This window comes from Schistocerca cancellata, chromosome 3 (assembly GCF_023864275.1).
Source record: "Schistocerca cancellata isolate TAMUIC-IGC-003103 chromosome 3, iqSchCanc2.1, whole genome shotgun sequence".
NCBI classification, from domain to species: Eukaryota; Metazoa; Arthropoda; class Insecta; order Orthoptera; family Acrididae; genus Schistocerca; species Schistocerca cancellata.
Genome location: NC_064628.1, coordinates 49,702,849 through 49,717,594, shown reverse-complemented (window position 1 = coordinate 49,717,594; position 14,746 = coordinate 49,702,849). Strand labels below are relative to the sequence as shown.

General features: G+C 39.5%; 1 protein-coding gene across 4 annotated transcripts in view; it reads right to left on the bottom strand.

The window, feature by feature from the left end:
• Window positions 1-14,519, bottom strand: part of LOC126176935 (cyclic AMP-responsive element-binding protein 1) — a 64,534-nt gene extending 50,015 nt beyond the window's left edge. The window contains exons 1-4 of one of the 4 annotated variants that reach the window (XM_049924129.1): window positions 14,348-14,517; window positions 13,917-14,204; window positions 13,304-13,415; window positions 7,757-7,906 (exon numbers count right to left, since the gene is read on the bottom strand). In XM_049924129.1, coding sequence (XP_049780086.1) covers window positions 7,757-7,906; window positions 13,304-13,396 — 243 coding nt within the window. In that variant the 5' untranslated portion in view covers window positions 13,397-13,415; window positions 13,917-14,204; window positions 14,348-14,517. The other 3 variants (XM_049924128.1, XM_049924131.1, XM_049924130.1) reach the window with 3 other exon arrangements.
• Window positions 14,520-14,746: the final 227 nt, after the last annotated feature.

Genomic DNA, 14,746 nt, shown 5'->3' with positions numbered 1-14,746 from the left:
GCACTGAGAGATGGACGATGTACAGTGCACAGTTGTGATTCGGGTGTGCATGGAGGTGGGGTAGGAGTCAGCAAATTGACAGCACACTGGAAACGGTCACTCGAGTAGGTGACAGAAAGAACAGACCACTCAAGACAACAAGAAAGATTTGTAGTGCAAAATAATAGGTCCAAATGGTAATAGGTGTACGTGGAGTCTGAAAGGAATGTAGGTGTAGCTGTGTTAAGGCAGAAAAGGTTAAGTCGATTAAGAATGTTAGCCAATAGGGTACCTCTCTGACAGGTTCTGGGGGAACCCCAAACGGGATGGTGGGCAGCAGAAATGGGTGACGTAGCTGCCCAATAACCTGGAGGAAGTCGGCCCTGGTGAAATCAAACGGAGGGATGTAAATGATACAAAGGGAAGAGGTCAAGTGAGGAAGAAAAAGGCGAACTGCAACAGCTTGAAGACGGGTAGTCAGGGAGATTGGTTGATTATGAACATCTTCCCATATGAGCAGCATGACTCCCCTATGAGATGGAATGCCGACCTCGGCCGGAAGGTCAGAATGGACCATGAAGAAATGAGAAAGCTCAGTGTGGTCATGAGGGTGCAATTTTGTTTCCTGAAGGCAGAGTACAAGTGGACACTGCAATTCCTAAAACAGACGTAAATCCTCTTTGTTGGATTGAAGGCTGTGAACATACCATTGGAAGAGTGGTATGATGAGGAAAAAATGAATTGGTGCTACCTATTCAGCTGGCAAGTGCCAGCCTGTTAAGACTCGCTGCTACAGGACACCGAGACAGGAGGATCCTGCTCCATGAGGTGCACAGAAGTGTCAGCTTTTTTCGGCTGTCAATCTGTGGAGTGCAATGCAGAAAAACGGATGGTGGTGTGCACCGACTACTCCGAGACAGGCTGGGCAAAAGTATCACATGGCAACACTGTCGAAAAGGATCATCGAGTTGGCAAAGGAGAAGACCGTTTGCCTTAGTTGGACTTTGTCAGCCTTCCTGGTTAGCAGAGGAAGACTCAGGTGTTGGTTGGCTGGAGGGTCATAGGAAATCTTCATGGGAGCATTCCTTCTGTTCCTTCCGGGCTGCTGGTTGTGTAGCTGGTGACTTCGCCCTGTGAGGTGAGGGTTTGATAGCTTGTTGCACAGTTGGACGAGGGGACTGCGATGCTACAATGACACTGGGCGATTTCACAACCTCAGAGCTGAATTTGAGGTCGTATGTGTGGCTATGTCTTTCATGGAATGAGATGTAGCAAGAACACTACTATAAGTGCCGGATGATTGAATGCAAGGTTTGCGACTAGCCAATAACTTGCGAGCGAATGGGTAAGGAACATTTTCCTTTACCCAGATATCCTGGACAGCCCACTCAGAGACACACGGGACAATCTCAAGAGGAAGTGCATTGGTCGTCATTGCAGTTGATATAGCAGGGAGGAGGAGGTGGAAAATCGCCCTCGTGTGCATCCCTACCACAGGTAACACATTTGGCCGGGTGTTGACAAGACATTAGAGTGTGGTTGAATATATGACACTGGTAGTAGTGCATCGGGTTCAGAACGTATGGTTAGACTGTGAGAACCTCATAGCCTGCTTTGATCTTTGACGGAAGCACCACTCTCAAAGGTGAGAAAAAGAGTGTGTGTGGGCACTAAGGAGGCACCTACCTTTTTCATCACCCGATGGACGGCAATGACACCCCGATCACAGAGGTATGTTCGAATTTCAGACTTGGTCAGATCATCGAGCAGCCTAGTGTAAATAACACCACGGGAAGAATTCAGTTTTGGTCAGCCTCGACACCAACAGGATAGCCATGGAGAAGTGAAGCGGCAAGCAGTTGTGCTTGAGAACCAGAAGTAGTCTCCAAAAGCAAAGTGCCGTTCCGTAAACGAGATCAGGATTTCACAGGGCCAGCAACTGCATCAGCACCTATCTGAATAATAAACAGATTTACCATTGGAAGGACTGACCATCTTCAGTATGTGAAACCATGAGAAATCGTGGTGCAGTTCAGACGGTCTTAGAATTGTTAGCCTCAAACTGTTTGTTTTGTAGACGGTGATTGTGAAGATGATTGCCTCATTGCGAGAAAATCACCCATGATTGCCAGCATCCCCAATGGCACACTCCTTCCAACTGCGGTTTCCTTTCACAAGGGGAAGCAACATCCCAAACACCTGACAGAAGGATCAGTTGGCAATTTGGGAAGGTAGCAACTCAGGCAATCACCCCTCTCTGGGCCTGGCCTGTACCTGGCCTGGCCTGGGGACATGCAAAACCTACCTGTCGACCCGGAGCTGGGAAATACATGTTAACCAGTCACCATGTATCAGACGCCTTCTACCTTCAGGAGCGCACAAAGAGGAAGAAGTAAAAAGAGGAGCCTCAAATGCTGAAGCGTAGGAAGGGTAGGAGAAGGTGATAGAGAAAAGGAACGAAAAACAATGGTGAGACTGTTCTTATGTCAGCTACGGACAGTGCAGAACATTCCCAAATACACCCCAGACATGTTCCCCATGGGAGGGGAAAAAGAACAGCAAGAGGATAGACATGCAGCTTGAAAGGGAAAAGACGCTGTCAAAGCTGAGGGCCAGAGGTAGATATCTCCCCCATGTGAGCAAAAATCTTAAGCAATAACATCAACATCTTTTGTAATGAACTGTTTTTAGATGGAGAAAGCAAGGCAAATGGTGTGTGTGCTCCATTAAGAGCACTGTTATTTTATTTCAATAAAACAAAACATTTGTCACAAAAATGTGCATTTCCTAGGAGTCGCAAGACAGATTTAAAGTAATACCTCCACTAATTTCAAGAATAATCTCAGAAAAAAGTTGGTCTCTTGAAATAAGTGTATAAGGCAGGGAAGAGTTGTGTAAACCAACATTATGGGTGACCACCAATAAAATGTTGGTTCTACTACATTCATTATTGTCGGTTATTTGTCACTGTGTTATGTCTAATAGTTACAGGTATTGTACGATTTTTCTTTCGAGAAATATATGAGTACATAGCGTACAAACCGCCAGCAACTGCCACAGTTTTCTTCTTCTTATCGGCCATACTTTCTAATATATAAATAATTTTTGAAGTGACAAAAAACAAAGTGTACTAGAACAAACAAAGTGTACTAGAACAAACAAAGTGTACTAGAACAAACAAAGTGTACTAGAACAAACAAAGTGTACTAGAACAAACAAAGTGTACTAGAACAAACAAAGTGTACTAGAACAAACAAAGTGTACTAGAACAAACAAAGTGTACTAGAACAAACAAAGTGTACTAGAACAAACAAAGTGTACTAGAACAAACAAAGTGTACTAGAACAAACAAAGTGTACTAGAACAAACAAAGTGTACTAGAACAAACAAAGTGTACTAGAACAAACAAAGTGTACTAGAACAAACAAAGTGTACTAGAACAAACAAAGTGTACAAGAATAAACAAAATGTCTATAAAACGCCGCACTATACAATGTCCTTGCAGTGAGACAGTCGCAATTCCTGAAATCCATCACCTGTGGCCTCTGGGATACTGAGGAGCACCACAGTCCTGGGTCCTTGGATAAACCACAAAAATCTGCCTCATTATGTCATACACAGAGAGACAGACACAGACCACAGGCAGATCGGTGAGACTAGATCTGATGGGCCAGGCTTACACATTAGTGGGAAATGATGGGCTTCAAATCAGCAGGCCCAATCCATTAAGAGATACCCAGAGTAATGGCCTGTGGTTTTGACCTGTCTTGGAAGTCCACTTACGTGACCAGCTATTAATGTGTCACAGACACCATGTTGATGAGATTTTTCCGGTGTTTTTTTTTTCCAAATTTCCCTGATATTTCCCCAACACATTTTAAATTCCACGATTTACAGACTTTCTGGCAACTCTGGATATTCTGTAGTCCCCTCCACCTTATATAACCTGCGATGTAATTACTTCATATTTTCTGAACTGTTGTTGTGTGTAGGTTCTTTTGGAGCAAGGTTGTATTGCTTTTGTTAACAGCATAGACAGGGCTCAACGGTCAGAAAGTATTAACTCCAAGGAAAACTTTTCTTCCTCTTCATAAGTGTAATTGGTTGAAACATTGTCTATACATATTGCTGACCATTCGTTCACTCATGTAAAATTAGCACTGAAACCCGATTTCTGAATCAATACAATGAATTTTATCAAGCTGTTGGTTTCACCAGCAATATATGTTGAAATCAGTAGGTATTTTGACTCTTTTCTTTGTTTCTTTCTTTAGTCTCTGCAATAGCCACTGGAATTTTGACAAAAATAGTTTTGCTATTTCCGCACCTGGAATTCTATACACAAAATAATATTTTGCTCTTTCTGACAGAATAATTTGCAAGTTTTTAAATTTTGTTTCTCTGCCATCTGGCTAGTTTGAACTTAACCATTTATGTTCAAGAACATTATGAACAAATTTTTACTTTTGAATATTCTTAACAGCATCTATTTTGAAAGTTTTTTCCCCAACTTCATTATTAATTTTTACATCCACATCTCTGTATGCTTGTTTCACTTATTCAGTATGATCTTAAAAATGAGGAGCATCGTTTGAAAATGTATTAAATGCAGCAGAGGTCAAAACAGTTTTTATGGGTTTCCATCTCAGCTGTGGCATATTCTTCAACGATGTTAAGTCAGACTGGGTCATTTTCTATTCTTTCTCAAGGTAATTTAGTACTGGAAAATATGAACCTGATCAAATTGTATTATGTACAGTGCCAGTTAAACATATTTTCAGCACTTTTCCCAGCCAACTCTCTTGTTGGCAGTTTTGCTTTCTCATTTTGCAGTTCATTGTGTGGTGTTAATCACAATGGAAGACTGTTTACCTGTGGCAGAGCAATGGAAAGGAAGTAGAATGATGATGATGGGGGCAGCACAGAAGACTGGGGGGGGGGGGGGGGGCAGCACAGGACAGAATGAAATCAAAATCATGAAGTATGTTTAATTCAAAATCATGAAGTATGTTTAATAACAGATAAACATAACGGGCAAGACATTCATGGGTAGCATTTATTCACTTATTTTCATTTCATGGTCTTCGGCAAATCAATTTAGTCAATTTCTTTTGAAAGGGTTTTCAGTATCTTTTTGGTCTAGGTGTCTTAGATTGCTTGTACAAACCTCTGTTAGTTGTTATGGTGTATGCCGTCTTACTTCTTGACTCAAAAGATCTAGAGAAACAAGCAAACCTGTCTACAAACTGAGATCAATAAACAATGAGAAGGCTAATTTCAGACTAAGAAAGACAGTTAAAATCAGTCAATGGAGATAAAACTTCAACAATGATTGAAGGTCCTTTACTGCAGAAAGTTTGAAATTAGGCCTGAAAATCAATTATCAAAAATCAAAAATAGTGTAAGACCAGCATATTTGAAAGAAAATAATACAATTTAACAACAAAGTCAGAAAATCAATAAAACTGTTCAGAAAACACAGACAGCTGAGGATTACTAGATGGCATGCATAAAAGAAATAACTAGAATAGTAAAAGTAGTCCAAGTGACTCTGATAAACTATGTAGAGTTTACAACACTATACTTCTGATGTTCCTGAACAGGAAAGTTTACAACCATGCAATATTACCAGTTTTAGATGATGAAGCGAGACCAGATCTTTAAACGTGAAAGCCATTCAAAATCTGAGGGTTGCTCAGAGAGAAATAAATGAATACGATGATGGATTTATAGGGATTCGATATTCTGCTTATCAATCTTATTACTGAATATCAACATACATATTTCATGATTTAAAGAACATCTGTTTCCACAAGCAAAACCGCTGCGGCAATTTGCCAGGAACATACATTTCTTTAGAATGTCTGGCTACGCTGACACAAACATGCGGTTTGTCATTAATAAAATCAACCACATTATCTTGCTTAAAATGCACCAACTGTTTGGAAAAATGTCCCTGTAACCCACTTAAAAAAAAAAGAGCAGGCTCAGCCCATCTACTCGGATCTGACACTTCACAAACTTTTGTTGGCTAGGATAGCGGACAGATTTCCAGCCAAGCTGAATCATGCCCTTTTGTCAGTATTAAAAATTTTTGTGATTAAAATGTGCTGTACCAAATGTGATATTCCACAAGCAGATCCCACTGGAGAAGGACCATACCCCACTCAAACTGGTGGCAATCACAACCAACAGTGTGGCTGGCACAAGGTTCACCACACTTGGGTCATCAATTCCATTGACTGCAGTGTGTTGTTTGCCACCTCCACACACTCCCCTTCTGCTGGCAAATGATCCTTCTGTCTGTCAGATGATAGTTTACAGGGTGATAGGACATCCAATCACAACACCACCATTACATGTTTCTTGGCTGATTTGTCAGTTCCATCATTTCCCCATATCCCAAGTTGTCCTAATGCTCAGTAGAAATCTACCACTTTGTCTTGGGTTTGGATATGCTGTAAGGCATCCTAGGCAGTTTGTCTTGTGTTTTTCTACTGGATACGCTTTTAGTACAGATTACAGGGCACACAAGAGTCAGATCAGATGAGCAACTATTCATTGTGATGGCTTCCCACATGTTCCAGAGCATTCAGGACACTGTATATCTTGTCATCGCAATTTGTTAGTTGTTCTGGGAGGGAACATTGAAGGAAGCAAATGTCAGGAATTACTAGAAGACACAGACAAACAAAGAAATGGTCAAAGAATAAAGAAACAAACAAATGGATAAAAGACAAAATGGGAGGAACGGTATACTTATGTACTGCAAATGAAACAGAGGAGGGTGGGACACATAGTCAGGTCATTGGTTGGCCAACGGAGCAAGACAGTTCTCTACTGTATTCCAAAAGATGAGAAGACAAATGTAATATCCTAATAAATGGTTGGTGGACGACATTAGAAAATGAGTGAAAAATATTTTTATTCAGCCTGAGTGTGGAATTGCTGCATAAGGTGGTGGTAGGAACAAGTTTTGTGGGGACTACCTTTAAAACAGAAAAATATCCCAAAAACTATGACAGAATTAACAGAATTTCCCCAGTGGTCATACATCACAGCCACAGTTGGAATTCCAAAATTCATTTGGCCTATAATGCCATAGAATGCTGTTGTCTACAAGACTCAAATGTGTCTGCAATGATTCACATTTCTAACTTCTTGCCTACCAGGTACTCCTGAATGAACCAACCAAATCCTATGTGCCATGTAAGAATGGGCATTAATGTTTGAGTATTATCTGAAATCATTTCAGAATATCTGTGTGCATTATATCATGCCACTATGTAAAACCATGTTGTTGGAAGTGATTTCTACATCTACATCCATACTCCACAAGCCACCTGACGATGTGTGGTGGAGGGTACCTTGAGTACATCTATCGGTTCTCCCTTCTATTCCAGTCTCGTATTGTTCGTGGAAAGGATTGTAGGTATGCCTCTGTATGGGCTCTAATCTCTCTGATTTTATCCTCATGGTCTCTTCGCGAGATATATGTAGGAGGAAGCAATATACTGCTTGACTCCTCGGTGAAGGTCTGTACTCCTTGCTGAAGGTATGTGCTCCTCAGTGAAGGTATGTGCAGTTTATTAAGTCTCAGACTTAGTAACATATCGATGTGTTACTCATGTGAAATGCTTACAACAAAATATAACTTTCAGTCCAAAATCAATGTGTATGGTGGTCACAAATTCTCTATCCATTTCTGTATCAACTACACAACAAATAAATGAAAGAGCATATTCAATATTACATATTAATAATAATAATAAATTACCTGCAATGTCTGAAGACTTCCTTGGGTTGTCTGTATCACAGAATTTGGCTTGCTTACAAGAATGACATTGCCCTTCTGAAGCTGGACTGGGTGTATACTTGATGGTGTCTGTATGACAGATTGCTGGTTAGGCTGGATAACAGACTGAACCTAAAAAAAATGAAGTTTTTACATTTTATATAGTTGGTGTCTTACACTTTCACATTCACTTCATCTGTTACATCAAATAACATCTATCTCAAACAATTAGTATCATGGGCAGAGAGAGGGAGGGAGGGAGGGAGGAAGAGGAGGAAGAGGGGGAAGGGGGAAGAGAGGAAGAGAGAGAGAGAGAGAGAGAGAGAGAGAGAGAGAGAGAGAGAGAGAGAGAGAGAATATTTACTTAGTGTCTTTATTTATTATTGACAACACCAAAATCTTTTCATAAAAACTGAATCTCCAAATAGATTGTTAACATTACCATTACTTATTAAACCACTACTGGTCCACACTACAGGCAATTTAATAACCAAAATGTTTCTTTCTTAAACATAGTGATCCGTGATGTAAACTTGAAATGTACTTTGTCACTTTTCGTCAGATTGCTAGTAAGATTACCAATGTTGAAGCATCTATTAAGTAGAAAGGTGGTTGAAACAGTTGAAGTTAGTAAGCATAAGACTACAAATTCAAAGATTGGTGGGTCAACCCACCTTAGGATTCACCTACATCTACATGGATACTCTGCAAATCATACATTAGTGCCTGGCACTAATAGTTCTCTATTATTCCACTCTCAAACAGCACACAGCAAAAACAAAGACCTATGTTTTCCTCTGCAAGCTCCAATTTCCCTTATTTTATTATTGTGATCATTTCTTACTATTTAGATTGGTGTCAACAAAATATGTTTGCATTTGGATGTGAAATTTGGTGATCGAAACTCCATAAGAAGATTTCTACAAAACGAGAAATTTGTTTTAGTGATGTCCACCCCAAGTCATGTATCATGTACACACGACACTCTCTCCCCTAATTCTTGATCATACAAAATGTGGTCTGTCTATGGACTTCCTCTATATACCCCATTAAGGACGACTCTGGTAGGGATCACACACTGTAGAGCAGTACTGCAGAAGCAGACAGACAAGCATAGTGTAGGAAGTCTCTTTAGTAGATCTGTTGCATGTTTTAAGTGTTCTGCCAATAAAATGCTGTCTTTGTTCACTTTTCCCCAGAACATTATCTGTATGTTCTTTCCAATTTAATTTATTCGTAACTGTAACTTCTAGATATTTAGCTAAATTTACAGCCATTAGATTCAATTTAGTGTACAACCAATGTTTAACAGATTCCTTTTAACACTTGTGGATGGCCCCTCACTTTTGATTATTTAGGGTCAATTGCCAATTTTCGCACCATACAGATATCTGCTCTAAATCATTTTGAAATTTGTTTTGATCTTCTGAAGACTTTACTAGACAATAAACGACAGAGATATGATGTCAAAAGCCTTCTCAAAATCTATAAATATGGAAGCAATTTGAAAATTTTGTCAATAGCACTCAAAACATTGTGTGAGTAAAGAGCTAGTTGTGCTTCACAAAAACGACGTTTTCTAAATCTATTTTGGCTGTGTGTAAACAGACCATTCTCTTTTTTGGGTGAAAGTGCACTTACAGTGTCTGCAGTGTTTCCACTGCCTGTAACTGTTCCTGTGGTGAATGGCGGAAAGTTAACATAACACAGCATCACATTATTATTGGCAATTTCCTTTACTCCATAGATAAAGTTGGATGGTATTTTGTTTCACTTCCAGCATTTTAAGCTGTGCTATTAGGCCCCACTCTAACAAAAATCTTGAAATATTTGGGGGGGGGGGGGGGGGGGGAGGGGGGAGCAGCTTACATTGAGTGTTTTTCCTTTGCTACCATATATTACCACCTGACTATGACCAATAACAAATTACCTAAAGCAACATGCAGTGGATTAGCCTTCGTCATCTTAAGTGCACTTGGGGCTGTGAAGACTGTAGCCCCCCTTAAGATTTGCTAGTTAATTCATTCAGTATGCACTAGCCTTCTGTGGGGACACCTTCACCTTTAACCCTTTAACCCTTTAACAACATATTTACGTGCGCCACCAGTCTTTGACATGTTCAGAGTACCAGGTAGAAGAACTGGTGGCACGCGTAAAGAGGTTCAGAGCACACAGGGACAGGTACAAAGGTGTGCGCGTTAACACATCCAGAGCAGTTAAAGGGTTAAGATAATTATATATCACTGGTCTGGCTGGAAGAAACTTTCTGGCATTAACAAAGTAGTACTCACTTTCTACATACAAACCATATGAAGATCAAACCTTATCCTGACACTTTCTAAATTAACTGTAGCAAAAACTTTGTCAAAGGTACCATCAAATTCATTTTTGAGAGGATTTTCATCAAAACTAACATCCAATCTGTCAACACATTACATTAATACTTGTCCCATACATCATGAATACAACATTTCACAATGTTGAGGAACGTCTCGTTTACTTAACTTTTTATTAATTGTTTTTTCTTTTTTCTGTTACTAGTTCATATCTAAAAATTCATCACAAGGTTCTTTCACAATCTTTGAAGTTGCACCCTATTCAATATATACAGTAATAACTTTGTTCCCTTACTGACTAAAAACAGAGGGAATAAGTTTTGCTTTATGTTGATAATTTAATCATACAGCATCCAGCACCCAAGAGCATAGGTTTATTTTAGCTTCCTTGTCTAACTACAACATGGTAGCCATGGTCTGTCGCCCCCTATGAGCCTATTACATTGAATGAACATTGCATGTTTCCATCCCTCTTTCTTTATAATAACAACGACTCTTAACAAAAATTGATAAATTATGGACCATATTAGTCATGAAAGTACAAGTAATATGTAAAATCACGTGTAACAAGTAATACAGATGCCTGAAACTTGGAAGTTTAAACTGTGTGCCGGATCGAGACTCGAACTCGGGACATTTGCCTTTCGCGGGCAAGTGCTCTACCACTGAGCTACCCAAGTACGACTCACGCCTCGTCCTCACAGCTTTACTTCTGCCAGTATCTCGTCTCCTACCTTCCAAACTTAACAGAAGCTCTCCTGCGAACCTTGCAGAACTATATCAGCGCACACTCCGCTGCAGAGTGAAAATCTCATTCTGAATACAGATGCCTATTTAATGAAAGGGGCATTGTTCAGGTATACCACTAATCCCTCCCCCCCCCCTCCCAACACACACACACACACACACACACACACACAAACTTGCCAATTTCCTACAATATACACTCAGTTCCTTAAGAAATTCACCGAGGAAATTAGTACTCAATTCAAATCCCAAAACCACAACACTAGCAAACTTGCAAGGCAATTTGTAACTGTAATCCTATGGCATTAGTGATAAGAATGTGCAGAAAATAATACACACACTTACTCTATATTACTTATGCTGACAAAAAACAGTGTGAAAAGTACCAAACATGTTTATTGATGCTTGCCTTTGAATTTTCAGAAGTTGGCAAGTTTGAGCAACTGGTGTTAGATTTCTAGTGTTTTTCACCACTGAAAATGCTTATAATCACTACCATCACTACTCTCTATTAATCATTTCCTTTTATCTAGGTGTGGTACAAGAGTCTTTTTCATCTGTGTCCCTCCCCCTTGCCTCAGTGCAATTCCACTCCTTCTCCCAGATCGTGTTTGGCTTGACTGGCCCATTGTTTCCACCTGACCTCTAGTGTCATCAAGGCAAAAGTTGTTTGAACACAACAATACTTTACTAGACATGGTCCTATTGAAAGTGGCATGCTATTGACTTCCTTCGATCTTATACGAGGCAATTTTGGCAAATGACGTAATCAAAAAGACAATTATTTGATAGACTACATAACCACTATAGTGACTGTCATACATCATCACTGACTTTAATTATCAAGAATACATGGCATTATTAATGGATATTATAGTATTTCAACAACATCATATTAAAAGGTTGATCACGTAGGGGGAAAAACATGAATCATCATACTGATAACATAGGTTGTAAATGAGCAAAGCCTAACGAACAGTCACTTTCCGAGCTAATCTAGAGCTCTGTTTACATTATCAGATACGTCTATCACAACAACTTTCTTTAAAAACAAAGTGGTAGTAAAGTTATCACTGGCCAAAACTAAATGCCAATATCAAAAGCTTCACTAAACACTGCAGACTATATTTGGATGCCACAAAAATTTTCGAGTTCATTGTCTGTGTTCATGACTTGGTGCTCTCTTAGTGTTAAGATCAGAGTGTAGATGATACAGTACTTCAGGATTGTAGGGATGGTTGATTCCAGATAATTCTTCTTACTGCATCCTTATGCGAGATGAGGCTTGCTTTCTGCAACACTCCCACCACTTTTCCAAGCACTAGGGACAAGCTGCAATGCCACTAAAAACTCCGTGGATTCCTATTTTGTTCAGCAACACTGCAGATTTAACCAGTCAAATGTTCAGACATGACACTGGCTAGGTCCACTACACCGATAATGCGGTTGGTTGATCCTACTAACAATTTGATGTCGTGCAATGGCTTGCTGCAAGCCTTGTAGCTGGATGCCACTTTGGCAACTTTCATCTCCTTAACCTACCCAATAACCCTCATCATAAAAGGAAACAACAGTTTAACACAAAATCTAAACCATGTATTATTCTGCCGATTTTGAGATTATTCAGGTGTGAAGGTTAGGTTAAAGACAGAGTGAAATTTTACATGGTGAGACCAGGATTAGATTCAATTTCCGGGCACGAGTTTTATCAAGTCCCAACATTCTACACACACCAGATGTAAACTTTTTACATGTGACATCTCATGCACATAAATTTAAGTATTACAGAATAACAACATTTTGTTTTTTATGTTATCTCTTGGAATGGAGGTTGTTTAGACAATGATCTGTAGTGTAGCTTGAGGTCTAGGTTAGATTAATGACAGTTTTGTTGTGAATTAGTAAACCCAATGAATGTAATTTGTGAATAAATGATGACATATGAAGAGTATAATATATTTAAATTAGATCCTTTTGTCATTATAAACTCCTCTGGTGTAACTAAATGCATTTTGTTAACAATTATCTACCAGCGAAATGACTTTATAAACACTGATATTTTATGTTCCAAATTCAATGGCGAACTTTCTCTCATTGCTACCATTAATGCACACTAACATAACACAGCGACATGTAACACTAGTATCTTAAATAGCAGCGTAAACGTAAGATTGCAAAATGAATTCACATAAAACTGAAGGAAAATGGTTTTCACACTGAGTTAGAAGGCAAGAGCATGAGCTTCAAATAACCCACTGTTAACTCCACTGTGAGAAGCGGAAAGAGAAACAATCCGAAGGAGGGGGAAGTTCGGTACACTGATTAACACTCACTGTTTCACTGGGGGCTATCTATTATCAAGACAACTGTAACAGAAATGATAGTTAATTAGGACAGTCTACTGAATTTCCGCGAGTCGCATTCTGTTAACTGTCTCAACCCATACCGATGTGACAACAACTTGTGACGACGTGTCCCCCGGCGAATGAGCCAAGGGATCAGTTGCACCGGTTCCGTTTTCGTCCACCATTCCATCCATAGCCTTGATGTATCGCCGCCTGCAACACAGAAGACATTTCACGTGTTACATAACCTTCACAACACTGACAAGTGATAAAATGGCTTCGAAAAATGACATTCAAGCTACGCAAATGCTTAAGGTAACACAAATGGCATACACATTAGGTCTAGCAATGACTTGGCATAAACACGAAGTTTTGATTACACAATAGCGCGAAACGAAAGTTTACATTTTTTTATAAACTAAATTATTTACCATTGACATAGGTCTTCCTCTATTTACCGCGTCACGCGTTAAAACATTTATCACATACGGTCATTTGCGTAAACCAGTGAAAACTTCAGGAACTTATTTTTAAATTTAAGCATACAACTACTCCAAGACGCCATATTATGTACCTTTCCCCATAAGCAGGTAAATCCGTCTCGATACATTTTACAATATGTATAACAACAAAATTCTACTCAAAACCAAGTTCAAATCATCACTGAAGCATTGGCCACGCTCGCTTGTTATTATTCTTCAGCTGGGTACTTACCAGTTACGTATTCCTCGTCACAAACTTTGCTGCAATCGGAGTGGGCAAACGCAGAAGTACGTAGGAGCCACGTCAAAATTCCAAGGCCTTCGTCACAGGGGTAGTAGGGTGGGGGCAGCGTCACGAAACAATATGGCGCATGTATTATTGCGCGTAGTTTTCGGAGGAGGTTACAAAGGGCGTCTTTTTATCAGTAGAAGGTTTCCATTTCACATTTTCCAACCATGACTGTTATAATTGACGATCACATTCATGGCGCTCTTAATTCAAAGTAGTCTACACGTTAACCTGAAACGCATAAATAAAACGCATATTTTACTTCATGATCTTATTAAAAAAATGAGGAGAGAAAGACGAATTTCAAAATACAGCGAAAACTTTTTCTAAAAGTCATATTTTTTATAGAATACGGGTGTTAATTTTAAGAGTACCCGTGATACATCTGACACAAAGTATCTACTTTTATTTCCCAAAGTAGAGGCTAAATCATTATTTAGAATGAGATTCATCGTATCCAAATCATGATACAAAAGGAGAAACGATAATTAAAGTCCTATGGGTGCAAATATTCTCCGCTTGCCATTTGTTCACGACCCACCCAACCCAGCACCACCCAGACCGGGCCCAGCGATGTTTTGCTGGCTTACGTCATCCATTGACGTCACCCGTCTGCTGACGTGATGTACACAGATTGACAACAAAAAATTGCTCACTGCCAGATTGCTCCATACCGAAAGTACTGCCATGCGTTATGGAAATAGAGAAAATAAAAACAAAATTTCAGGGTACATTTCTCAATTACTCTGTTACGTTTCACACGCGAATCTTTG